A 26,886-nucleotide genomic window follows, 5' to 3' on the forward strand; every position below is an offset into this window, starting at 1 on the left:
TATGAATCTTTGCGCTCACGAAAGCTTCAAATCTAGAAGCAATCACGTAAGTTGGCATTTTGACGTCATCGCGCATAGCGCAGTACCAACGCGATGACGTTATCACGCATTTCATATTAGGACAGGACCAGTGTGGTGATGTCATCCCGCATTCGGCGCACAGTAGAGTACCTACGAAATGACGTCTTCACGCATTTCACATTAGCACAGTCCCAGCGCGAAGATGTCATCACGCATTTCCCATTAGCACAGTACCAGCGCGATGACGTCATCACGCATTCGATTAGCAGTCCCAGCGCGATGTCATCACGCATTTAACATTAGCATAGAACCAGCGCGATGACGTCATCACGCATTTCATATTACGTGCATGACGTAATAGCCCACGCCGCTTTCTCTCCCGTCATCTGCATGCGCCCGAGCAGAAATGCGATGAGCTCTCTCTGTTTTCAGCTCAAACCTTCATCGTCGTTCTCGCTCTCTCTCTCATCGCCATTCATTTGCGTTTGCTCCACAGTTGACAAAGCGTCTTGTACTTGAGTCCGTGAGATGCTGTAACACGAATTACAAACTAAAACACACACACCGGGGCTTGTGAAGTGGCGTGCTACGGATAGAGACACTCCACATGGGTTGTGGTCTAGGGCCACTGGGGTAAACACGTGGTGCCTCACCACGTGTACCTGGGTGCAGCGGCACGTTTGGCTGTGTGCTGCTGATGAGTGCTGTTTGTGCTGAGTACGCACTGCTAACGAGTAGCTTTTATACGTTTGTTTACTGTTTATGAATGGTGTGTGTGTGTACTATGTACTACTGATGAGTTGTGCACGGTACTGCGTTTGTACTGCTGATGAGTGATGCACAGTATCGTGTGTGTACTGCTGATGAGTGGTGCACAGTACTGTGTGTGTACTGCTGATGAGTGGTGCACAGTATTGTATGTGTACTGCTGATGAGTGGTGCACAGTATCGTGATGTGTACTGCTGATGAGTGATGCACAGTATTGTGTGTGTACTGCTGATGAGTGGTGCACAGTATTGTGTGTGTACTGCTGCTGAGTGATGCACAGTATTATGTGTGTACTGCTGATGAGTGGTGTAAACAGTATTGTGTGTGTACTGCTGATGAGTGATGCACAGTATCGTGTGTGTACTGCTGCTGAGTGGTGTAAACAGTTTGTACGGCTGATAAGTGTACTAAGTATGTACGTTTTTATGAGTGGACTGTGGAACTAAACTATTATTGAGTAGAGAGTGAATCTGAGAGAATGTGAGATTGAGGCCGATTTGAAATTTTGGGCAAGTGCTTGATACACAATTTTAAAGGTTTAATCTATCGTTACTGAAGTTACGTTCAAGTTCACTAAATGCGTTTGTGGTTGAGCCTTTCGGATCTGAGTATATAATCTCTGTTAGCCGTGTTAATGTATCTGGGTGCATTTATGACCGTGTGAGGCTATAGCTGACCTTTGAGAAGCAATCGATTGTGGCTGAGGGTGCAGTGGAGTTCAGATCAGTCATTTTGCGTGTATGTATTCTAAACATGTGTGTTTAGAATACATACACGCAAAAACAAGACTTTCACATACTTTGGTGGGAAACGACACTTTAACACACACACAGAGGTAACTTCTGATACTGAAAGGGGACCTTTCAGTTGCAGAAGTTGAATGGGCACGCTAACATTTTAAACACCGTGTTACCGAGTCGAAAACATCCCTTGCCACCCCCACCAGTACCCGATTAGTGCGGCCAAGATGCATTCACTGATGGAAATAGTTTGCGAGGCCACTCACCGGCACACAACACAGACTGCCGTCATGTGGCTACGGGGCATATTCAATGAAGTAGTGAGTTCGTGTCTGGCCTATGGGCTGACACATTCCCAATTAGGCTTGCTACCTGTCTGGGGTTTGACCTGAATAGTCTGGGAATTGCTATCTGGAATTAACTGATTTGTAACGGAGATCTGGTGGTTTTGCTTTGAAATGATGTGTAATAAACTTGGCGTGCTCCTGTCTGCGCTGCTGTTTTAGGAAAGCGGTGAACATTTAAGCTCAGGAGAGGAGCTGGTGGACGTGGACATGAACAAAGTGCCCGGGTGCGTGGATGAGCAGGATGATGGAGATTTCGAACCATCGCAACTGGGGACCAAGTCCTAGTAAGATAACTCAATGCAACTTATACAACACACGTGCACATATAGCCAGGTGACATTGTGGTTATCACGCTCGAAGATCGTGAGTTATTCTGGTCAAGGGTGTATTCCTCCGGGATAGATGAAATGAGTCTTGCTTTAAGGAAAGCCAAAAGTGCTTGTCCTAGGGAAAAACGAGATCCATCGCTTGTTTGATTGTATGACGAACTTTGACTTTTAAAGATTCAACCAGATAATACTGAAGGGGTTCTTTTCAATGAATGGCACAATGGGATTTTTCGCCAATGTTTTAATGAGCAAGAGTGGATTCCAAAGTCCCCAAGAGGTCATCAGATTATTGTACTTGCTATGCTGCCATATACTGATCTCAGCTGTACAGTTGGATTATTTAAATAAATCATAGTAGAGGGTACATTGTTGTCACATGAAAGCTGTGAGGTAGCATGGTTGACACTTTACACAAAAGTCTAAAGTTCGATTCCCATTCATTTCTGCAGGGCATTTATTGTCAACCAAAGTGTGCCGCCAGCTGTTAAACTCTTGAGTATGCATTGGTATTCTTTATTGAGCATTTTTGTTCTCGTGTTATAACCTAACTCCCAACATTTTATAAATTATCCACGGCACATTTTTGACACGATGGAGAAAAATTGTCCTGGCATAACAGATGTAAAATACTCTTTGGTTCTTTCGGTAAAGTCACATAGGTATAAAATAAATCACGACGTTTTGGGCGCAACACAAGCGTCCGTCATCAGGTGGGAAATCATGGTCTGCTGTTGAGGCAGACTGTTTTAAAAGGTTTGAAATGGGTGTAGCCGAAGGGTCGTAAAGAAGTGGCCGGGGCTAGTGATGTTAATGTGAGAAATTAGCATGTAACTGTAAGATAGGAGAGCGGCCTCCTCGACGAGGGCACGAAAGTGGCTATGTCAATGTGAGAGATTAGCATGATGTTAATGTGAGAAATTAGCATGTAACTGTAAGGTATAATATATTCACAATGGGATCTAACTTTTTAATATAAAGGTGTGAGCCAACCAGGCAGTTACTGCCTGTAAAAACTCATGTATCTTACCCTAACTGCTGCCAATAACAGTAAATGTGCAATCCATTTTGCATTCGAGAAAGACCTGTCAATAGTGATTGGATCAGGAGCACCATTAGTACCGCGTTTTACAGCAACACCACTTAATTGCTAAGTGTCGGGGTAATCTGTACTGGGAGTTGTCAAATAAATAAGATTGACTGCAGTACTTGCAACAACAACATATTGCTTTAATGCCACTTTAATTCCCTTGGGATGAGTGCCTGCCAGGGGAGATTCAACAAGAACATGTTTAAGCTGAATCTCTCCTGCGTAGAGGGCCTTGGCAATTTTTCTTGGCAACAGTAAGCTTTTTTTCCATATGCAGAATAGATTTTTTAAATTGATTTAAATCACAACAAAGCATCAAGTCCTTTATTCTCACTATAGCTCCTAAACTGGGACATTTTATTGATGTAATGCCATTCTTTCTCGATGCATAGTGAGCAATGGGGCAGTGTTAATCTGTTGATGAGCCAAAGCCAGGAGTGGAAATTCCACATTCCCATGACCGGGCTGTTTTTAAGTTTTCAGTTTCATTGATTAGGTATAAGCCTGTGAGCCATGCGGCTCTTGACTCAGGTGCAACCGCAACAAACAAAAACATGAACAAGAAACATCTTAAAGTGACTACACGCAACAGAAAAATCCAGGAAAAAACAGCAAAGTCTTCCAGAAAAAAACACCGTATTCCAACGCTGTGTGCAAAAATCCTGGTGGGATGCAAGTAAAAAATAACAACCATAAGACAATTTAGATTAAAGTTATCAGGCTAACTCTGTACTACAACAGACAAACGTGGTTAAACCAAAACGTTTTCAAAATCAACAAAATAAAGCTGTAAAAACAATGTAACAGTGATCATAGGAACTGTGATTCAAATTTAACAATAAACGATATACATAACATGTATGACCAAACTTTGCAGCCATAGCTGGCTGCATGAGTCACTCCATAACAGCAGGAGTATCAGTAGCAGTATAAAAAAATGCAATACACCTTTAAAGATCAGCACACTATAATAAAAATTCAAGATCATACTTTGCAGCGGTCATCCGGAATGATACATTTGATTTCTTAACAAGTGAGCCACTGTTGACAGACTTTCCACAAAGTAGTACTAATTTTCATCAACTTCTAGCAGGATGATGAGTTGAACTAAGTGCATCTTATGTTACTATAATTGTCATATTTAGGACATTTAGAAATGAGTTCCTATGGCTGTGACGGTTCCACCTGAAGACGGAAGCTTGTGTTGCCTCCGAAACGTCGTGATTTTTATTTTATTTTACTTTTATTAATTTTAATGTTTTTACCTATGTGACTTTACCGAAAAAAACCTAAGAATATGAATCCTTGCAGTCACGAAAGCTTCAAATCTAGAATAAATGAGTTCCTGTTTCACGTTTCTTTACAAATCATGCAATCATTGCTATATTCATAGTTATTCTGATATGGTTATATTATCAGGTCATTGCTGCCACCCATTTATAAAGGAATGTTTCCATCCTTATAACTGTGATTCATCTGGTTTATAGCAAAGGGATGTCTTTATATTTACATCATTATCTGTTTAGTTTGTTGTCCTTCCCCTGCTCCTCCGATTAGCACAGTTTGCTACATACATATATTATTGAGGCATCAGTTATATTCTTTTCCTATGACAAGGAAAGCCTCAATCTCAAGACACCTTATCACGAGGGTCTGACATTGAGATATTTAGCAATTCCCATTACTGAGTGTATTTACATGTAGCAAGAAACTGGAATACATGGAGTAAGCCAACACATACACACAAGTACTCTTAGGTTTTTTTAGGTAAAGTCACGTAGGTAAAAAAATAAAAAAACATACACACAAGGATAATACTCAGAGCTCTGCACAAATGGACTGAAAAAGCAACAATGAATTTTCTGTGATGGAGTCCATTCCCAATATGGTGTGTTGTGATTCATAATTGGGGTTTTAGGTTAGGTCATGTAAAAAAAGTGTGTCGTAAACCCTCCTCCATCCGACACAGCCAATTAATAAAAGTGTCATGTGAACAAACGTGCCAAATTTATCACTGCTTCAGCACACTCCCGGTGTGTTGGAGAGGAATCCTACAACATTTAAATGAGTATGGTGTTCCACGACAGATTACATCCAGCATCATCAGGTTAACAGCAGATCTCAGACCTAACCCAAAAACACAACTATGAATCAATGTTTGAATGTGAAAGCCTACGTAAAAAATGTATATTTTGTATTGTTACTATTAGCGCATGTGCCCACTCAGGCTGTATGCTGGTGTGATGTTGCAGCTGGGATGATGCCTACCAGCAGGAGCTGTCTCTATACAGGGACACGGGGGACGTGGGTGAGGTCTGGTAAGCACAGCACTCATTCACGTGCAAGGCCCGTTAAAACATCACGGATGCCACTTTTCCAATGACGATTAGAAATCAGACCTGAGCAGTGCTCGTTTATTGCCCCAATGCTTCAATAAGCCACGTGATTCAGTGGCCTTGGCTCCACCCTTCTGTAATGGGTTCCGGAGACACTTGTAGAGGTAACTTCTTTATTACAATACAACACTCCATTCAGTCCTCATACTCTGTTACAACCTAGGTACACAGCCTAGGTACACAGCCTAGATACACTACTCTGGCTATGCTCTGGGGTCCTCCGGCTACAACTACCCTAGGGGAGCCTATCTGACCCGACCGAGCCAAGGTGCGGGTCTGGACTCTGGTTTCCTCGGAACTCGCCCTTACAAGGACGTAGAGCCGGGAGTCCCAGAGTCCCACCACTGGCCCTCACAGCGTCCCGGCCCTTACAAGGACAAGCGGGACGAGGGGGTCCAGGGTCCTAAGCTTGGCTGGCTGGCGGGTCTTGGGTCTTGAGCTACAACTGGCCCCGATCGGCCAGGGAGCTGCCCTTTTATGCCTCGTCCCCAACGATGGGTGGGGTTGTGTGCGCCCCCAGATATCCCACAGAGCACACACAGCCCCCCCCCCCCGTTGGTGGCGCCAAGGGGCTTAACTGGCAGGGGTGCTTGGGATCCCAGCGCCTGGCGCCAAGGCTTATCTGCCTAGGATCCCAGAGCCCCCAGCAGCCCCTCCCCTCTTATGGCACTACACTTCCATCCTCCAGTTCCCTCCCTCCCCTTTGCAGCCAGAGGGAAGCGATCGGAATTGCTAGCTTTTAAAAAATTTTAATATTTGCTTGGGGGAAAGCTTTCTCTATTTTAGATTTTGTAATTTTTTTGTTTTCGATTGTTCACAATTTTATTCCTCGTGTGTTATCGAAATCTTTGAGGAAATAATCGATTTTGAAATCTCTCAGAGCAATGTGGCTCTGTGTTTCTGAAAACGTTTGCACAATATATCGTTTTTTCGCAGAACTTCAGAAAAACCCTTCAAGTGGCTATTTTGTTTTATTACAAAAACATGGCCATGATCTTGACCTAAGCGAGAGATGTCATTGATGGTGCGTCATTCTCCTCTGTATTGAGCCTGGGATTTCACAACTGTTGACTCCCCCATACGTCGGAAAAAAATGTGTAGCTTCCTTCACAAAGCAAGCCATGTGACCCAGGAAAAGCATGCTACCATGGCTTGTTTTGAGCTGGTTTGGCCCGGTAAGGCTACCATAGGAAACTGGTTTGAGTCTACTAGCCGATTCACTATGCAGGCCAGCCGATATTTTATTGGCCGTGAGACCGTGGTATGAGATTGATTACTTCTATCGTAAGGGAGAACTGGGAAACCGTGTTTACTGTATGTATGAGTAATTCATATTCTTGCTGATGCCCAGCTTTGTCACGCTGTGGGCAGAGCTCTTGACTCACAGTTCAAATCCTGGCCAGGGGTCGACTCAGCCCATCCTCCGTTTGGGGCCTATATATGAGCACATCTTTCTTGTAAGTCAACAGTGGTTGTCCCAGTGCTTCATTAGGCATGGAGACTCTCTGACTTCACAGACTTTAATTTAAAAGTTAGATCCAGACTGGGACTTGAGATATTTAAACTAGAACAATGGAACTTCTGTCGAAAATTATATTACTGGATCTTATAGTTAATTAATCTTTATTTAACCAGTCAAGAGTAAACTGAGATTTTTAAAAAGAGAATTTGAAAGTCCAGTTTGGAATGTAGTTGTACACATTCATCTTTTAGGCAAGTCACAGCCATTGTTCAAACGTAGACGACAGCAGCACCCAATGGTCTACCCTTGAGAATTACGTCACGGGGTCTTTAATGCCCCCATTACAGCACACCAGAGGTCGCAAACGGGTTTTGATTCCTTACCCGTACCCGGCCGCACCAGGGTCGCAAACGGGTACCCGTACTCGGCCGGGTACGGGTAGCCGGGTATCGGGTAGGGTACGGGTATCGGGTACCCGATTGCGACCTCTGCAGCACACTCTGCGCTTTGCTAATTCCCGGGCGGCTGGGTGCACTGAACTGTCACTCTTGACCGCAGGTTTGGACGGGACAGCATGAAGCGTGTCGTGCGCTGGATGGAGGCTCGCGGGACGGACAAGGACAGCTCCGTGCTGGACATTGGCACAGGGAACGGCGTCCTGCTGCTAGAACTGGTGCAGTTTCTTGTCTTCGTAATGCTGCCTCGGAACCGCAGAACACCTCTCATTACTTCCATCGCCCATTTACACAGGCTGCATAAGTATTACATCACAGCGTCACATATCCGACGTCACATCTTCTCCGCGACCAATTAACCGCCCACACCAACAATATTTGTCCGTGTGGTGTAAGTGCCATTTTTTAAATAGATATATTCCTGGTCCGACGTCATGCTCAGTATTGTATTCTTTATCTCACGTGCATTCACTTCTAAAGTTCTGTAAATTGTGCTTAATTTGTTCTGCTAACCTATTTGTGCATGGTGTAACTGTCATTGTCTGTAGATGTTCTGTACCCGCCTAGATTAAAGGTACACAGGGGTAGTAAATTAGGTTTGCGAGATGAAACTTTACAAATACTAAAAAGACACAATATAGGCCAATGTGTTAGCTCAGTATCTGCTCAGGGTATAGGAGAGATAAGGAAGGGGTGGTGGTATCAAGAACATTAGTTTTGATGACCCCTTTACTTTGATGATTGGAGACTTCTAAAACAAACAATAGACTCGTGGACTTGTTTTTTTGGCAAATGAAACCATTTTACCTTGCCGATGTCGTCAAGGAGCATAAACCGCATCGCGCGCTTTCAGATGCGCTTCTGCGGCCATCTGGAACGCTCTTCCTTCTGATATTAGGAAGTCACTAGACCTATGCACTCGTAGATCTAGATTGAAAACTAATTTCTTTATCACTGCTGTTTGAGTTTAGTTTGTTGGCCTTCCCCCACACCTCCGATTAGCACGGTTGGCTACGTATGGTGCGAAAGAAGTTCAACATACATACATTGTAGCAGCCTGGTATTGAAACAAAGTAACTGCCAGGCTGCCACATGGTGCTCTAACATGGGCATAGAATTATAGACCCCTGAGCCACGCTGCCACAGCATCACTTAGCCATGCCAGATTATATCTGAATTTGACATGGGCATAATGTTAGCACCCCGAGACACTTGACCGCATCTCTAGATAAGCCCGGCTTGCCTGGCACCCTTGTCTTCTGGCTGTGTCGTGTTGATGAGCATGTCCAAGCGTGTCCGTATATCTGTGTCTTATACCCACAGGCCAAGGTAGGATTCACGCGGCTGACTGGCATTGATTATTCTGCGGCTGCTGTCAGGTTGGCCCAGTCCATCGCATCTGAGCAAGGACACCCGCACATCGTATTCCAGGTATTAGCGCCACGTCACTCCGAGTTTGCATTACGTAGACCCATAGACACATTGTGAGTGGAGCAGTGGGGCAGTGGGTGGCGCAATGCACGGTGAAACTGGCGGCTCGTGTTCCATTCCCGGATACGGCTGAAATCAGTGGCGTGTGATGTCTGAACCAGCAATGGCTCCCCTTCATTCACCCACACTGACCAGCATGGTGAAGTATGGTCAAGTAACCCCCTTGACACACACCGCATGGCCTTCATCCAGCAGTGGATTGACGAAGGTCTGTCAGTTATTGTTCAATATTTTGACACGATGTTTTTTTTTAAAGCACTGATGTCTCTACTGCCAAACAATTTGCTACCAATTTTCGACTCCTTTTGTATATTAAATCTGTGACCAATTCCTACTGGCATGTGTTTGAAGCTTTAGTAATAAATGTATTTGAAAGAAAGTCAACAGCATCACGCCGAAGGTTTTAGTACATCACTGCAGTGATGTCACTAGAGTATGGTGGCGATTCTCAAGACGGGTCATGTGTTCAGATATTTGGTCAGTTTGTACATGGGAGGAAAACAGACTACAGGTAGTCCTCTACTTAAATATCGTAAGTCGAAGATGGCCTTACCTACCCAGGAGAAAAAAATACACGCGCTAACACTTAACTCCATCGACCGCTGGTGAGAAATGAGGCATCACCACACAAGGCGGGAGATGCGTACATCCCGGCAGCGTCCCAACGTACAGTATCGTACCTCGTACGCTGCTGCGTTTGCCTGCCGCGCGAAATTTAAAATATTTGACAATTTTTTTGTATCGCTATCGCCATCGTAAGATCGAAATATCGTAACTCGGGGACTATCTGTACTGTACCCAGAGAAAAAACCAAAGGTAAATAGAAATAACACACAAAACTCTGCACAGTTTGATTCAAGATGTATTTTCGAGATAACTCGCAGGCCAGCAGCTTTGGCAGTTTACTAATCTGCATGATTCACCAATCCCTGCCTTCAAAGTGCTGCATTGCAAGCGTGATAGTGATTTTAAACTCGAGTTTATCTTAATGCAGCCTTCAGAGATTCACAGCCTATGTACCCCCACACCTCGTGGTGGCAAGATGTTGACTCCCTCGCCCGATATACAGGAGGTCTTGGGCTCGATCCCGTCCACGACGCCTGTATATTTGGAGTTTGCATGTTCTCCCCGTGGTCGCGTGGATTTTTCTCCAGGTTCTTGTTTTATACATTTCTACATAATAGAGACATAATAGGCCACTTCGTTGAGCTATCATTTGTGATAGCCAGGTCGCTTCTGAAAAAGAGCTACATAGCTCTGTGGGCCTTACCTGGTAAGATAAAAATAAATCGATTATCACGGTTGGCTATGTATGGTGCAAAAGAAGTTCGACATACATAAAGCAAAGTGCCACTTGTTTTCGCCGCCTGTTTTGTTCATCTGGTTCTGAGGCCTCACAGATAAACCAAACAAAAGTCGGCTTTCCTTCATTAACCAACGGACTAATTGCAGGAGGCGGACTTCCTGGCCCTGGCAGCGGCGGCGGGGGACCGCGGTTTGGGGCCGTTCGACGTGTGCGTGGACAAGGGCACGTTGGACGCGGTGTCACTGAGCCCCGATGGGGCGACCGAGCGGCGGGCGGACTACGTGGAGGCTCTGCGGCGAGTGCTCGCGCCCGGTGGACTCTTCGTCATCACCTCGTGCAACTGGACGCGGCTCGAGCTGCTCTCGCACTTCTCCGACGGTGAGAACGTCGTCGTAATACTCGACAGTGCATCAAAGTTAACCTAAACTTTTATTTTTATTTTACCAGGTAAGGTCCGCTGAGCTATGCAGCTCTTGTTCAGAAGCGACCTGGCCACATATGATAGCACAACGAAGTGGCTTATCACGTGGAAATGTATAGCAGCCAAACACTCTAAATGCATGTTTATAAGTGTAGAGGGAAAAACCGGAGGACCCGGAGGAAAATCCACACGACCACGTGGTACTTCCCCCATATCTCCGATGCACACGGTTGGCTACGTACAGTGCGAAAGAAGTTCAACATACATATGTACACAATATCTCCCATTGAGGAGGTATTTGAGGGCTGCGTTTGAGAGTCGCTTGACATGAATCTCCCACGATTGAGTTTCCATGTTTTTTTTACCATTTATTTAATAGCATCCTTACATTATATATAATCTGTAGTCGATGAGGTGTTCTTTTGGCGTTTGTTTTTGGGGTCTGTAATATGCTCTTATTTGTACAGTCTGTTTGGAGTTTTTATTTAGGATCTGAGTTTGGGATCTTGCTCATGGGTCTGCGTTGGAAAATTGTGTGTTTGGGATGAATGTTTAGGTCCCTTTTTCTTGTCGATATTTAGGATCTATATGGTCAATTTTGGATGGATCCAATATATACGTGGAGTGTGCAGTATGGAGTATGTTTAAGATCTCTAAGTGGGGTTTATTTGTCTGTAATGAATGGAATTGTGTGCTTCAGGTTGGTGTCAGATCTGCATTTGAGGTCTGTATTTGGATGAAGTCTTGAAGGTCAGAGCTCTATGTTTATGATCGGAGTTTGAGCTCTGTGCGTGTTGTCACCCTGGTTCAGGGTTCGAGCTGGAAGAGCAGATCCCGACCCCGACCTTCACCTTTGGGGGCAGCACAGGGAACAGCATCACCTCCCTGGTTTTCAGAAGACGGGGCTGACAGCGCCTAAGCATCTCACCGTGCCAATTGAAGCAATGTACCAGCATATACTATTCATGAAAAAAAACTCACCAGCTTTTATATATTTTTTACTTACAAATGAAATATGAACTTCAATATTCAGGTATAAAATCAAGCAAGGCTTGTGTACATACTGGCTGGCCAGGTTTCACTGTGGTTAGCGCACATCGCTTGGAAGGTTACAAGTTCAATTCCTTGTCAATAGCTAACTCGGCTCCTCATACCTCCAGGTTCCATGAATGTAATAAAAATGCTTGGGATATTAATAGTGGTTATTCTATGGATTTACTGATCTGACATGGGAATGTGGAAATCCACCACCAGCAAAAGCCAGCCAATTGAGATGAGGTCTGCCCCATCGCTCATTTGAGCAGGGAGAGAGAATGTAACTTTGACTGCACGAGTCTCTATCCCCTCCCTCCCCTCAGTGAGTGTTCTGCAGGGTTTGTTGCTGGGTCCCTTACTCTTCTCTCTATATTTCCCCCTTGAATCTATTCTCATCTTTCTGCTTTCCTCACCATTTCAATCTTTCATAAACTTAAAAAAACTTTTTGACATGTTTCACTTTTGAATGTGAATTATATTTTCCATAAATAGTAGTGGTGATTATGTTTATGAAAAGTATGATGATGTATTTTGTCATTGTGAAGTGTTTGTAATTGAACAGTTTGTATATGGCTCGGTTTCACTATGTTATTACATTGTTAATAAAAGTGAGAACCTGAGTTAAAGTGTTGCAGTATTTGCAGTGCAGTGTAACGTTTGAGATGACATCTTAGTTATTGTTCGCAAATCAGTCAGGCTGACCGTATCACAATGATTTTGTTGGCTTTAGCACTGTATGCAATATCATTTCCCAAAATTAATTAAAAATATATTTTGAGACAAGGCCCATTGAGATAAACAGCAGTTTGTTTCAAGGGCGACCCGCTGATTTAAAGTGGGATTACAAGGAGTGATAGCATACAGAAAATATTAAAAGAGGAAATATAAATTACAAACGCATTTAAAAAAGAAAATTATAATTCAGGAGGAAGGCCTGCAAATGCAGAAACTTAACAATCAGCAACAACAAACGCGTAGAGCATTTCAATAAACGTGCAGAGTGACAAGTAATGTTATTCAATATTTCAGTGTTTCATTTGGATAATTAGGAATTGCATTCGAATTCGTGGCAGCAATAGTCTTGAAGCAATCATCTTATACCATGTAGAGACGGGAGTAATACAGTTTTCAGTGTACTGACCATTGCAAAATGTATGCGTGACCATTGAGAAGGCTCTGGAACCCTGCATTCTAAACCTGGGAAGTTGCATGCATTCAATGACTCATACTGGTAGGAACGAAGTGAACCAGCCTACAATAGATTATATCGTCCGTCCGTCCGATGTCCAATTAGGTGTAGCAACATCGCCCCCTACTGCAAACACTTGGCAGGACCCTACAAAAACCTTTAGACTCAGTGACGCTTTCCTGGCTAAACAAGTGTAACATTCCCTTATAATTCCCTGAGATAGTTTTTAATTAAAACATTTAAATTAAAAATTAACTCACAGCGGCCTAAAGCCTACAGCTAGGCCTAAAGCCTAGAACTAGGCCTCAAACTCTCCCTTCGTATCGTACCCCCGCGTGTGTGAAAGGGAGTTAATGTTTAACAATGTTACATTCCCTGATGTTTTTAAATAGAAACATTTAAATGTAAAGCTTTTACATTAATAATTAAAACATTTTAATTAAAAATTAACTCACAGCGGCCTAAAGCCTACAGCCTAGAACTAGGCCTCAAACTCTCCCTTCGTATCGTATTTGTTCGTTCCTACCAGCCCACCCCGCAGGGACCTGTTTTAATCAATTCTCATTATTGCCTCATTCAGTAACACATTCCTGCGGAGGGAGCTGGTAGGAATGTTGGGTTGTCGGTGTGGTTTATTCCGCAAATATGCCCGACTGTGAGGGCGGGCACAAGCCGGCGTGAGTAGGTTAAACGTTGAGTTTTATAAGGGCACCACGGGGTGACCAGCCCCTCCCCACCCAGCCCCCCACCCAGCCCACCCAGCCCCTCCCCACCCAGCCCCACCCTCCCCTCCCGACCCAGCCCCTCCTCACCCTTCCCACCCAGCCCCTCCCCACCCAGCCCTTCCCCACCCTTCCCACCCCACCCTTCCCACCCAGCCCCTCCCCACTCAGCCCCTCCCCACCCTCCCTTCCCCACCCAGCCCCTCCCCATCCAGCCCCTCCCTGCACGACGGACGGACACTATAATCCCCTGTGGGCTGGTGTAACCAGGAGGTTCCTACCAGTAAAACATTCCGTTCAGAACTCCCCACTAGGCTCCTCCCTGATGCTCACCTTTGGCTTCCGGAAGGCCCGGTCGTTGCTAGGGATGCCGTTACCGTGGATACCGTTACTATGGATACCGTTTCTGGGGACACCGCTGATGGGGACGCCTGTTGCTAGGCTGGCGTTTGGTCCTCGCGGCCAGCAGAGAAACATTTGATTTCGTATTGCACACAGCGGGGTTTTGAATTCTGTAGTCCGCATAAGTGCGTTTCTTTTTCGCCCATTACTCGGCAACGCATGGTCGCAGTATTAAAAAAAAGGTTGCACAGACGACGAGCATTAATATGATGTAATACAAATGTGGATTTGTAGAACGTTTTAAAAAGTTGGTGATCGGGATTTTTACTCTTAGGTTTTTTCGGTAAAGTCACGTAGTTAAAAATAAAATAATAAATCACGACGTTTCGGAGGCAACACAAGTCTCCGTCTTCAGGTGGGACCGTCACAGCTAAATTTACTGTATCAAGGGAAAATAAATCCAGAAGACAAGATCTTAAATACTAGTTAACTAGTATTTAAGATCTTGTCTTTTTGGATTTATTTTTAAGATCTTGTCTTTTGGATTTATTTTCACTAGATACAGTAAATTTGGCTGTGACGGTCCCACCAGAAGACGGAGACTTGTGTTACCTCCGAAACGTCGTGATTTATTATTTTTTTCCCTACGCGACTTTACCGAAAAAACCTAAGTTTTCTTGCAGTCACGAAAGCTTAAATCTAGAATTAAAGGATCGGGATTTTGCCAGTGCAGCTCCAAGACAATGGAACGCGTTGCATCTGATAAGACAATCGTTATATTTAAAGCTATTTAAATCTGCCCTGAAAACTCACATCTTTAAAAAGGCTTTTTTCCCATAATTTTGGTAGTTTACGCTGCTGGCTCTGTCTTATTACCAAGATTTCCATACACGGTGCATTGGGATCCTTGGATGAAATGCGCCTTACCAATGTAAATTAGAATTATAGATATATTCAATAGGCGAGATTTTCATGTCATGGCCCTTCGTCGCACATGCTTTTTGGTGTCTCTTCCCCAATAGTGATTGCCAGTGTAACGATTAATATGCCAATTTAACAAAAACTGGTCATTAAAAAAGCGAATGTGAAATGTAGTTTGCATCAACGCGACATTGTATTAAGTGGCCTCTGTGCTATGGAGAAGGGCCCAAAACTTTGCCTATTTTTTTCTGATCTCTTTAAATGTCGTGTTATTGACGAATGTTGGTTTATTTTAAAATTACTTTAATTGTATTTTTACGTGACAATATGCACAGGAGCTAACTAAACCTTTAAAAAATATACAGATCCGTTTTAGATAATTAAATGGGGGTCACAAACACGTGGATAGCACCTGTACTGTAGTTTACCACGCGGCCCCCAAATCTTGGGTTTGCATCGCCACAAAACCCAGCATCAGTGTAAAAGTAAAAATCTGGCTGTCGCCTAATGAAGCTAGTTGTAATTACTAGTGAAACGTCGTACTCAATGTTGTTGCTTGGCTCTCCACCATACCGGTGTGCTGTACTAGTGACGAATTGTCACGATCTGTTGAAGTGACACATCTTACTAATTGGCCGTGTCGGGTGGTGGCGGATTTAACGACACACTTAAATATTTACGCGATCTAACCCTTCCCCCCCTCAAAAAAAAATCTGTATTCATGGAAGATATTTGTTGCGAAAGCCTACGCGTTAAGTTAAACTAAAGTTACACCTGATGAAGGGAGCTTGTGTTGCCTCCGAAACGTGATTTATTATTTTATTTCTATTATTTGTATTTCCATTTATTTATTTATTTTCAACCTACGTGACTTTACCAAAAAAAACCTAAGAGTATGAATCATTGCAGTCACGAAAGCTTCAAATCTAGAATTAAAGTTAAAAAGTCACCGTGACGCACGTGTTTGCAAAGAAACCTAAGAATCGCGCACGTGTCGACCCCCTTCCCCCCGCCCCCACCGGGCGACGTCACTTCCGTCCACAAACAGCTGTTCGACCCCGGGGGGGTGGGGTGCAGGGCGGGTAACGAGAGTGGCAGGACGCTGCGGTTGTGTGTGGGAGGCATTGAGCAAGAGGCAGAGAGACACACACAGAGAGAGAAGAGGGGGGGCGTTAGTAACCTCGCTGCTAACTCTTCACAAGCACCACCAGTAAGCTATAAACATGCGCCGTCACCGCTAACTTACACACTCGTAGCAGCGCATCACGCGCGAACGACCACTCCGCCTGGTGTGTGTGTGTGGGCACGGCGTTGCCGCGCTGCTGCTACTGCTGCTGCTTCGCTTGCTGCCGGAGTTTTGTCAAGGTCAGGGGTCGGCAACCTACGGCTCCGGAGCCGCATGCGGCTCTTTACGGGCTGCTTCTTGACGATATGTACGTATGTACATAGATGCATTGCGGCTCTTGAAATACTGAATTTTGTACCGAATTGGAAAGAAATGGCTCTTCTTGTTATTTTGGTTGCCGACCCCTGGTCAAGGTAATGTGCGCTGGGCTGTGTCGCCTAGGCAGTGTGTGTGTGGGTTTGGTGGTGAAGATGATCGTGGCGATGGTGCTGATGTGATGGGTGTGATGCTGGTGGGAATAGTAATGATGGGTGTGATGATGGAGATGTCGGTGCGAATAGGCGCTCGCTGACAGCACTTGCCCCAACAGTCTGTTAAGGGCATCTTTGTCTTGGTGATGCTATTGGGAACCTGGTGGCCCGAGTTCGATTCCCGCTCATGGACAACACCCAGTGACGATTATCTGAGCCGGTCCTGGGCCGCCTCACCTAGGTCGACTCAGCCTCAAATTAGTTAGCTGGTGCGGTGTGTGGTAAACATCGCTACTGGGGGGTGCTGGCCACCCCCCACCCCCTCGTGTGCCGTGCCGACCGGCCTTAATAGGTGCTCGCTAACAGCACTTGCCCCAACAGTCTGTTAAGGCTGGTGTTGGTGATGCGTGTGACGGTGCTGATGATGGGAGTGATACTGGCGGGCATCAAGTTGATTGTGACGATGTAGTTGGTGGTGATGAGAATTATTTATTTGACATGAATATGTTGGTGGTGGTGGTGGTGGGGGATTATGACGTTAGAGCTGATGGTACTGGTGATAGTTGTATTGGTGGTGCAGCAATCATGATGTTGATGGTGGTAATTGCCAGAATTATGATGATGATGACATTGACGATGGTGGTAATTATAATTGCGATACAGGTTTCGTAACGATTGTGGTGGTGATGAGGTGCTTGGTGTTGTTGACGATGGTCGTGGTTATTGGGGCGCCACGGTAGCTAGGAGATGTTAGCTGCCTCGCCTGGTGTGCAGGAGGTCATGGGGTCGATCCCGACATGACGCCTGCTGCTGCTGTATATTTGGAGTTTGCCTGTCCCTCTCCCAGTGGTTGCGTGGATTTTTTTCTCTGAGTCCCCCCGGTGTTTCCCTCCACGTTTAGAAACACGCGTTGTGAGAGTATTTGGCTGCTATAATTGTCCACATGATGAGCCACTTCGTTGAGCTGTCATTTGTGGGCAGGTCTCTTCTGAACAAGTGCTATATAAATTTGGATTTAAAGCTTTCGTGACTGCAGGGATTCATATTGTATGTTCTTTCGGTAAAGTCACGTAGAAGGGAAATAATAAAATAATAATAAAAAATTATCACGACGTAAGGTAAGGCTCAGCGGGCCTTACCTGGTAAATTAAAGTTTCGTTTTCAATGTGTAAATAATGGTGATGAGTAAAACACACCTTTTTTTTACTCTATTGTTTGGTGGAAAGGTGCGATTAGTCTGATATTGATTGTGCAATGACTTGTTGAATGAGGACTTGTACGTGTCAATTAGAGTGTCGATTGGAGTGGTGATTTTGGAGTGTTCACTTTTTTCAAAGTGTATGGAAGAGCTGGGCTCTTGCCAATGTAATGTGGAATGTCCATCACTGGCAGTCATCATATTCATATAATCTCATGAGTTGTCCTACACGTGTTTGGGCAGTGAGACATTGACATAATTTCCTTTGTTAACTAACTACTGCTTAACAGCCCAGGGACTGTTTGCTGTTATTGCTGTATACACAAGGGAACCCGATGACTAAATCGCTCCCAAGTAGGCCGATCCGTCAGACCTCGAAGGCCAAATAGGTTTGAGCCAGGATAGTGCTGGCATGGGTGACCACACACACACAAATACAAGCATGGACAGCACAGAGCAGTGCAGCATTTAACCTCCCACCCTTACTAACCCGCACTGATCAGCGGTGAGGTATGGTCAAATTTACTTAAAGCGCAGCAAGGCTCTCATCCAGCAGTGGATCGACACATCGGCTACACGTGTGTGTGTGTATATATATAAACACAGAGAAGGGAAATGCATCTCTAAGCACAAGCACTAATTCGTAAGTTTAACACTTAGGCTGCCGCGGAAAATATCCATCGGAGGTTTTTGTTGGGTTCGATCACGTAAGCATGACATCACATACTAATTTAAAACTGAACATTTATATTTCCATGCTTACTACCATTCAACAAGCATATCACACTGGTGCCTATGTGCAGTTGCTGCACTCTTCAAAAGCTCTGTGCTTGCATGCAAACTTAGACTTGGAAATACACGGCCTTGTGAAACCCACGTTTTGCAATGGCTTGGCATCGACACATCCATCAGGACATAATAGTGCAGTTTATCTTCGGGGTGTCAGCTTTTAATGTAATTTGGCATGGTTGTGACTTAACCGAAAGAACCAAAGAATAATTCCTGCAGTCACGAAAGCTCCAAAATTAAGATTAAATATCCACAGGTTGACAATTCAAAGTACAATGATCAACTTCCTATGGCTGGAGTATATATGTGGTCAAGCACGCACAATGTCACCCAATACTGGGACTCCTCAACTTACAAACATTCGACTTGTCCGTTTGTCATGTACATGTCAAATGAAGAACCAGTGGCATCTACATTTGCAGGACATTATACAACTTGTGAAGCCATTCCCCCCCCCCCCATGTTTAGTGTACAACATGTTTGGAATCGACAGGAGTAAAGTTGGACTTGCGAACAAATCAACTTACGAGCAGACCTCTGGAACCTAACTCGGTCATAAGTAGAGGAATCCCTGTATAATGATTTCTAATAGTTTATTTTGGGGTCGGATCACGTAGACAAAATGTGTGTTATAAACCCCTCCTCCGCCAGGGGCGACCCATTAAGATAGTTGTCACATTGACACACGTGTCAATGTATTACTGCTTCAGCACACCAGTGTTGTTGGAGAGCACTGCAGAATATTTCCAATGCCACCCAGCCACATAACCGGTTTCAAATGTGCCAAGTGGAACGCCAATTTTCTTTGCCACGTCTCGCTAAATTTTCACGCTTGTAATTCATTTGGATTCGGAGCAGCGTTACGTTATATCCGTTAAATCCGCTACGCTACGTCATCCACGTCACTTAAATAGCACACAATGGAGCGCTTTGTAACACCGATATCCATCCTATAACAAGCGCGTTGGTTTAGATCAGTGGTTCTCAAAGTGTGGTCCCAGGACCACCAGTTATCTGCGATGGTCCTGCAGATACAAATGCAGGTTAATCCTGAAATAGTCGTGGGTTTGATCCTCACCCTGACACCTGTATATTTGGAGTTTGCACGTACTCCCTGTGGTGGTGTGGATTTTTCTCCGGGTCCTCCGGTTTTTCCCTCCACATTTAGAATGAACATGCGTGTATTTGGCTGCTATAAATTTCCACAGTGATAAGCCACTTCGTAGAAGCTATCATTTGTGGCCAGGTCGCTTCTGAAAAAGAGCTACATAGCTCAGTGGGACTTACCTGGTAAAATAAAAAAATCGTTGAGTTAATTTTTTTAACGCTAACATTTTGTTTCGGACATTAATTAACATTTTACTTATGACATTTCATAAAAAAAATTAAGTTAGCTTAACTACCCTGATTAAGCTACCCTAATCCTAAGATCTAAATGCCCCCCCCCAAGAGAAAAAAAACAACCTTATAGCTGCATTAAAAATCAATAGTTTTTTATGTTCTGATAATATTAATCATTTTGTACTAGTACTGGTCTTGAGAGTGAAAACTGAATGTGTTTTATCACCAGGGGTGTGTCGTGGGCTGGTTGATCCGCGGAAATGTTTGCATCAGCTAAGTAGTTGGCGGGCCTAAATAAAAGTTTGAGAAACACTGGTTCAGACGAAGAAAGAAAAAACTAGTTTTTGAAATTCTAATGTAAGCGTCGATACGTTTTGACGTCATATTGGGCTACCTGATTCAAATTCCAAACAACCTGCCCATTGAGCCTTGGGCATCATCAGTGGACCCGAAAAATCCTAACGGTGATTTCTAATATTCCCCCTGTGCACGTAATGGCCCTTGTTAATCCACTGCTAGATGAGGGCCACTTCACGCCGTTGGAGGTTGTCGGGGGTTACTTGACTAATTGACCATCCTGCACCGCTCTGGGTCATTGTGGGTGAGTGAAGACGGGAGGTAATGTTCATCTCGCACAGCCAACGATTACGCATGCCCAACGATTGCACAACTCCTGTTCTTAACAGATTTTGCTCGTGCGTTTCAACGACACATTGATAAGTAACCGGCCACTGTTGAGTCTTTAGGTGTGCCTGTGTACACAACTGCTACACTTTCTGATTAGTGGTTTCCTGGTTCATGAGTAGTTGAACTACATAAATATTTTCACGGTCAACATGAGAGGGCGAAGTCAAGTCATTCCTGTTCATTCGCATTAATACTGGTAGGAACCTCCTGGTGACACCAGCCCACAGGGGATTATTGTGTCCGTCGTGCAGGGAGAGGCTGGATGGGGAGGGAGGGCTGGGTGGGGAGGGTGGGGCTGGATGGCGAGGGGAGGGTGAGGAGGGACTGGGTGGGGAGGGACTGGGTGGGGAGGGACTAGGTGGGGAGGGTGGGGTTGGATGGGGAGGGGAGGGTGGGGAGGGACTGGGTGGGGAGGGACTGGGTGGGGAGGGACTGGGTGGGGAGGGACTGGGTGGGGAGGGGCTGGGTGGGGAGGGGCTGGGTGGGGAGGGTGGGGAGGGGCTGGTCACCCCGTGGTGCCCTTATAAAACTCAACGTTTAACCTACTCACGCCGGCTTGTACCCACCCTCACAGTCGGGCATATTTGCGGAATACACCACGCCGCCGTTGACCCTGGCCATTGACCGAGCAACCCAACGTTCCTACCAGCTCCCTCCGCAGGAATGTGTTTAATAACCATGTATGTCCCTTGCATTGTTAAACTTCTCTGCTCTCCGCCGGGGGGAAATGTTCTTGTGACACAGCCAGTTCTGGATAGATCAGTGGTTGCAAGAATTAAGTTGCAAATGAATTTGTATTGTTCCGTATTCTTTTTCCGTTTTTATCCCGAGAGCGCTGTCGGCGCCATGCAATGAGACGACGCATCCATTCTCTTTGGTTTTTTCGGTAAAGTCACGTAGGTCAAAAAATTTAATAAAAATAAATTAAATCACGACGTTTCAGAGCAAAATTACAGTAATTTTGCTGTGACGGTGCCACTTGAAGACGGAAGCTTGTGTTGCCTCCGAAACGTTGTAAATTAATATCTTTTTTATTTCATTTTTACCTACGTGACTTTACCGAAAAAAAACAAAGAGTATGGACCCTTGCAGTCACGAACACCTCAAATCTAGAAGCATCCATTCGCAACTCTTACAGAGCAGTGCAACCCTTGATGTTAGATAACGGCCCGTGGAAGCGGATATCGTCGAACTATATCCGCGGTCGTCCCACAAGTGCACTCTGTTCCGCACACAGTAGAAAGCAGTACTTTCCACCTCTGCGTATAAGAGCAATGTACATAGCATGACAGTCAAGCTGATTTCGACTTAAAGCTCTCGTGACTGCAGAGATTCATCTTCTTGGTTCTTTCGATAAAGTCACGTAGAAGGGAAATAATAAAATAAAACATAATAAATACAAATTCTCACGACGTTTCGGCCACAACACAAGCATCCGTCCTCAGGTGAAGAAACAGAGCTGTCGGAAAGACAGCGTCCCCCCCCCCCCCATCCATCTTCACCTGAGGACGGCTGCTTGTGTTGTGGCCGAAACGTCGTGAGAATTTTTATTTTATGATGTTTTATTATTATTTTATTATTATTTCCCTTCTACGTGACTTTACCGGAAGAACCAAGAAGATGAGTCAAGCTGATATTTAATCCTCAGCTGGAAATTAGCTAAATGAAGCGCAGAACTAAATTGAACTTGATGGAGTTTTTTTGCGTGAAGTCATTGGTGAACGTGCCCATAAACGCACTAAATGTGAAACAAATTGACTGCTTCATTGCACCCAGCAGACTAATATGTGGCGATGTGATCTTTAGCTATTGCAGTCTATAATTCTATACACATTTCCTGGTAATGTGGGCATTTGTCTGACAGTGGTCACTACAGGATCACAGTAATGCTATACAATAAAGAGTAAAAGTGTTTTCATGCCCCAATGAGCATCAGGTGGTCATTATCTCGATTGGAAACTCTGCTAATCGTGGCGATTTGCATTCCAGTGTCTGGCGCCATTGCTTATTTCCCATAATGCATCTACACTAACAGCCATGGTTGGTGATCGATTTAAAATCCATCTAGTCCCTGGCCATGGGAATGTGGCGTTCTACCGGTGACTCAGGACAGCCACACACTTCCTCAAACTCATTTGTCTCTGACTCAAGGCCAAGAGTTCACCTTGTGGCCAATGCTTTGGTTGCCACCATTGCTTTCTTCACTTTGCCACACACCCCTCAGCTGTTCCACAGCCGACACCTGGACCTATACAGTCTATCCTCACAGTATCGCACTGTCAAGTTAACACGCGGGGCCCTGCTCTGTCACGATCTCTTCCCTCATTCTTTCCTCCGTGCAGTCGGATATTGGCATTGCGCACAGCGGAGCCATGCTGGGCCCATACTGCGAGGGCGGGCGGCCGGTGAGCGACGCGTGGGTGGACGGCGGCGTGTCCCCCTGCCTGTACCGCACGCTGTGCGGGGCTGTGCCGCCGGTCGCCCTGCTGCTGCTGGGCGCTGTGCAGGGCGTCCGCTTTGCCCGCCGTGCCGTGCCCATGGAGCCCAAGTTCGTGCCGCGATCGCTGCTGCACCGCCTGCAAGTTCTGCTCACCGTCGCCATGGCGGCGCTCGCGGTGAGTTGCCCTGCTGGGCTCTGGATCTGGGGTGCGTTCCCAATTTCCGGATCATTACAACAAAAAAGTAATCGGAAATTTAGGCCTAAAGATGACATTTTTTACTATTCCAATGTTTTTTTCTGTTTTGGATTAAACTGAAAAATGTACTTCATGGGAAGTGATGTCCTTTGTATTTTTCCAATTACTCCACGGTAATGTGGAGTTTATACCAGTACCTCTGGGCTTCAGCAGAGTTGGGTGCTGCCCTATTGCTGTTACTTTGTTAAAAGGTCGTCCATGCATGCGGGACAAAGTCAAGCAGTAGTTTGAGACTGGTTCTGCCAGGGGAAGGCTGAAGGGAGCCAGGTAGATGGTGCTGATGATAACCTCAGAGGCATCTTTCTGGCAGAAGGAAGGAAGCAATTGCTCAATTGCGGCAGCGTCATTGGCATTGGGTGCGATGAGCTCTTGACCTTGATTACTTAAAACAAATATCAGTTATCTATATATGCGTGCATGTGGTCCTAAATAGTTTTACATGAAGATACCGAATTCGATTTTAAGTCAGAGTGGTTGTTTTATTAGTTGGATTGCAGTCATAATTGCATATTTGGCTTTCTAAATGTAAACACAAAAAAATAGGCCAAATATCTTGTCTGTTTATGTACCTTCATTATTAACCACGGACCCTCAGTGCCTGGCTATTCACATTCGTGGGTGACAAAAATAGTCCAGGAACACATCCAAGGAATCGAGGGGTGAAAGGTCTTAATTTTTTTTTCGTTTACATAATTGCCACTCAGGTTATCATGTGGCACACATTTCCCGCTCTTGCGTATATTGCCACTAGGTCTTATGAGAGTCAGAATATTTATTTCACGGGTTATCGCAGCCTGTGTATTACCCTACATTATTTATTCTTTATTATAACGCGATTTTCCATAACTCGATGTTCTTTAGGAACGCAACCACCGCGTTATAGGGGAACAGACTGTAATTTGAATCGCATCTTCCCGTCGAAATCCCCGATCGTCGATGCCCGCGTGTCGTACCCGCAGGTGGCGTACGGCGCGTACCACGGCGCGACGGCACACGACGGCGGCGTCGCGGGCTCCGTCGTGGCGTACGCCACTCTGTCTGCGGTGGGCTGGGCGGCCTCGCTGGCGCTGCTGGGCCTTGAGAGGCGACGCGCGCTGCCGGGGAACCGCGTGCGTGGCCATGGTGCCGCGCTGCTGGCGTTCTGGGGGCTGGCGTTCGCGGGAGACATCGTCGCGTTCGTCTCGTGGAGCAGCTCGCTGTGGTGGTGGCGGCTCGACAGCAGCGAGCAGAAGGTGCGTGAGCTGTCAGCAGTGTTATGTGTGTACAGGATGTTGAACTTCTTTCGCACCGTACGTAGCAAAACCGTGCTAATTGGAAGTGCCGGGGAAGGACAACAAACAAAAAAAGCTGTTCTAAAGAAATTCGTTTTCAATCTTCATTTAGAATTGCATGGCACAAGTGGCTTCCTATTTTCAGAATGAATAGCATTCCCAACGGCCGCGTAAGCACACCTAAAAGCACGCAATGTGGTGACTGCCCTTACCTTCGAGTTAGTGGAAACCTGGATTCCATTCCCGGGTTTGATTCGTGCTATGGTCTCATATAACTCATTTGTCCGGCCAAGTGGAGCTGCGGTTAGAGTCCTCAACTTACCACCAGTTTTTGGCATGCCACCGGTGGTTGACCTGCACAGGATGTGTCTCCATAATTGGCCAATAGCATGAAGTGCTCGAGTAGGAACAATATGCTGGAGTTTACCTACTGATTTAATTATATGAGTATTTAAAGACAGATTGCTACTGCTATCGTAATTTTTGCTACTACAGCCATTCTCATCGTCACCATCTCGTTTCTGCTCCTGCCGCCATATCAGGAATGGTTGTTGATACCTCCTCCAATTTCTGTGACGCTCTCCACACTTGGCTGAAACCTCTCATCGGCAGTGTACAGTTGACCTCACTGTCCGATATATTCCTCACATCTCGGCTTTGGAATTTCCTTCCTCTGCCTTTCAACCTCAGTCCAGCAGTTAAATGATCATTGCTGCTGCGGGATGATGATAATATAATTCAAGTCAATAACTTAGCTTTAAAGGAAGCAGCTTCAGCCGATTGAAATGTGGCATTCCCAACACAGTATTTGGACCGTCATTGGAGATGAGCACCACTTGTATAAGCAAAGAGACATCTTCACTTGCATTGCAGTTTAGCTGTAAACATAAAGTAAAATTGGCTGGCTTACAACTCTGGTATGCAGTCAGGCAAACTTTTGATGGCGGGCAGCGATTGTGTTGCTATAACCAAGCTTCCTTCCGCCCAAGTCTGTAGATCCAGTTTGTCTACATACATCTGCAGTAACTTCTGGCTTTGGTTCCATATGAATAATTTTGTTGTTTGTCCTTGTTATGTTACACATTCCCACCCTGCGATGTCCTGTCACTGCCGTTATTCAAGTCGGGTCTTGGGCTGTGGTCGTCCTTGCAACAGCTGCTAAGCTCAGTGGGCCCTACCGGCCGAAGTCTGTGGGGCTCTATCTAGTTATATTGGTCGTTGTGTCACTGTATCACTGTGTGTAACTCTACGGATCTGTACGTAACTCTATGGTTCTGTATGTAACTCTATGGATATGTATGCAACTCTATGGATCTGTATGCAACTCTCTGTAACTGCAATGTCCTGTAATTGCTGCCAATTTCGCTCAATGGGCTTTTACCGGCTGAAATAAAGTCGCGAGTCTGTGTTTCTACATGTGCCGGTATCGCGGCAATTAAGGGTGGTTCCGCAGTAGAGGATGACTAATCATTTCCCACGGCTCTATGGATGGAGCAATCCGTGCCCAGGAGGAGCGGTTAAACAATGACACTGCAAAATGTTTCAAAAAGGAAGTATGCCACAAAGGATGCACATTGCAAGGCCGCCGTGCTATTTTTAGGCTCTGTTTACTCCGTGTGCAGGTCATGCAGGTCCAATGTGCAGTGAGAGTTACACAAGAATGTGCCATGACTGCGCACTTTTCTGCAGCGTGCCCAGTGGCGTTTTTTTGCTGGGTCATGTTTGTCAGAGGTCAGCCGTGTTTTAAACATTACAGTTCATTGGAAATTTTATAATGTGGGTAGGTGAGAGTGAGAGCTGCCTAACCCGAGTAAAAGTGTCCTGTACAACCAATACAAGACGGCTGGGAGCCACCCACACCTTACCAACAAGCTCAATCCAGCAGTGGATTTATCCTACTTGGTGTGATTTCTGTCTTGTATTCATTACTCTTCTTTGGCAGTTGCTCTTTGCTTGTATTTAGCGTCTGTTCATCGGTAACATTTGAAACCAATTTCAGGAGATAGCGGTGCGGTAAGTTACATTGGTTATTTTGATTAATTGGATTATTTGACTGCTATAAATGTCACATGATAAGCCACTACGTTGAGCTATCACTTATAGCCAGGTCGCTTCTGCAAAAAGAAGCCAATAGCTCAGTGGGCTTCACCTGGTAAAATAATAAGTAATATATATAAAAAAACAATCTTTTTTTAAACACGCTTTTATGGAATGTGCTAGTAATGGCAGAACTCCACGGCTCCAGGAAGTGACCCCCGAAGCTTGCCATAACGTA

At 45.2% G+C, this 26,886-nt stretch overlaps 2 protein-coding genes across 2 annotated transcripts in view; both read left to right on the forward strand.

The window, feature by feature from the left end:
* Positions 1-410: 410 nt before the first annotated feature.
* EEF1AKMT2 (EEF1A lysine methyltransferase 2) lies at positions 411-12,355 on the forward strand. The gene is made up of 7 exons (XM_078865731.1): positions 411-540; positions 2,037-2,161; positions 5,546-5,611; positions 7,710-7,824; positions 8,930-9,037; positions 10,550-10,781; positions 11,636-12,355. The coding sequence occupies exons 2-7, from the start codon at positions 2,085-2,087 to the stop codon at positions 11,731-11,733; spliced, it is 696 nt and encodes a 231-aa protein (XP_078721857.1). The 5' UTR covers positions 411-540; positions 2,037-2,084; the 3' UTR covers positions 11,734-12,355.
* A 3,752-nt stretch (positions 12,356-16,107) lies between these two features.
* Positions 16,108-26,886, forward strand: part of LOC144938143 (ATP-binding cassette sub-family B member 6-like) — a 29,977-nt gene continuing 19,198 nt past the window's right edge. Inside the window, exons 1-3 of the mRNA XM_078865868.1 lie at positions 16,108-16,243; positions 22,987-23,259; positions 24,300-24,572. Of these exons, the coding sequence (XP_078721994.1) occupies positions 23,017-23,259; positions 24,300-24,572 (516 nt within the window). The 5' untranslated portion in view covers positions 16,108-16,243; positions 22,987-23,016. The remainder of the gene's footprint in view (positions 16,244-22,986; positions 23,260-24,299; positions 24,573-26,886) is intronic.

Source organism: Lampetra fluviatilis, chromosome 21 (genome assembly GCF_964198595.1).
Source record: "Lampetra fluviatilis chromosome 21, kcLamFluv1.1, whole genome shotgun sequence".
Classification (NCBI taxonomy): Eukaryota; Metazoa; Chordata; class Hyperoartia; order Petromyzontiformes; family Petromyzontidae; genus Lampetra; species Lampetra fluviatilis.

Bases quoted from the DNA above. Each gene is read 5' to 3' on its own strand.
- EEF1AKMT2 (XM_078865731.1), top strand. From the start codon at position 2,085: ATGAACAAAGTGCCCGGGTGCGTGGATGAGCAGGATGATGGAGATTTC. The intron at 2,162-5,545 runs GTAAGATAACTC...GTGATGTTGCAG, and splicing joins CAACTGGGGACCAAGTCCTA to CTGGGATGATGCCTACCAGC. The intron at 5,612-7,709 runs GTAAGCACAGCA...TCTTGACCGCAG, and splicing joins GGGGACGTGGGTGAGGTCTG to GTTTGGACGGGACAGCATGA.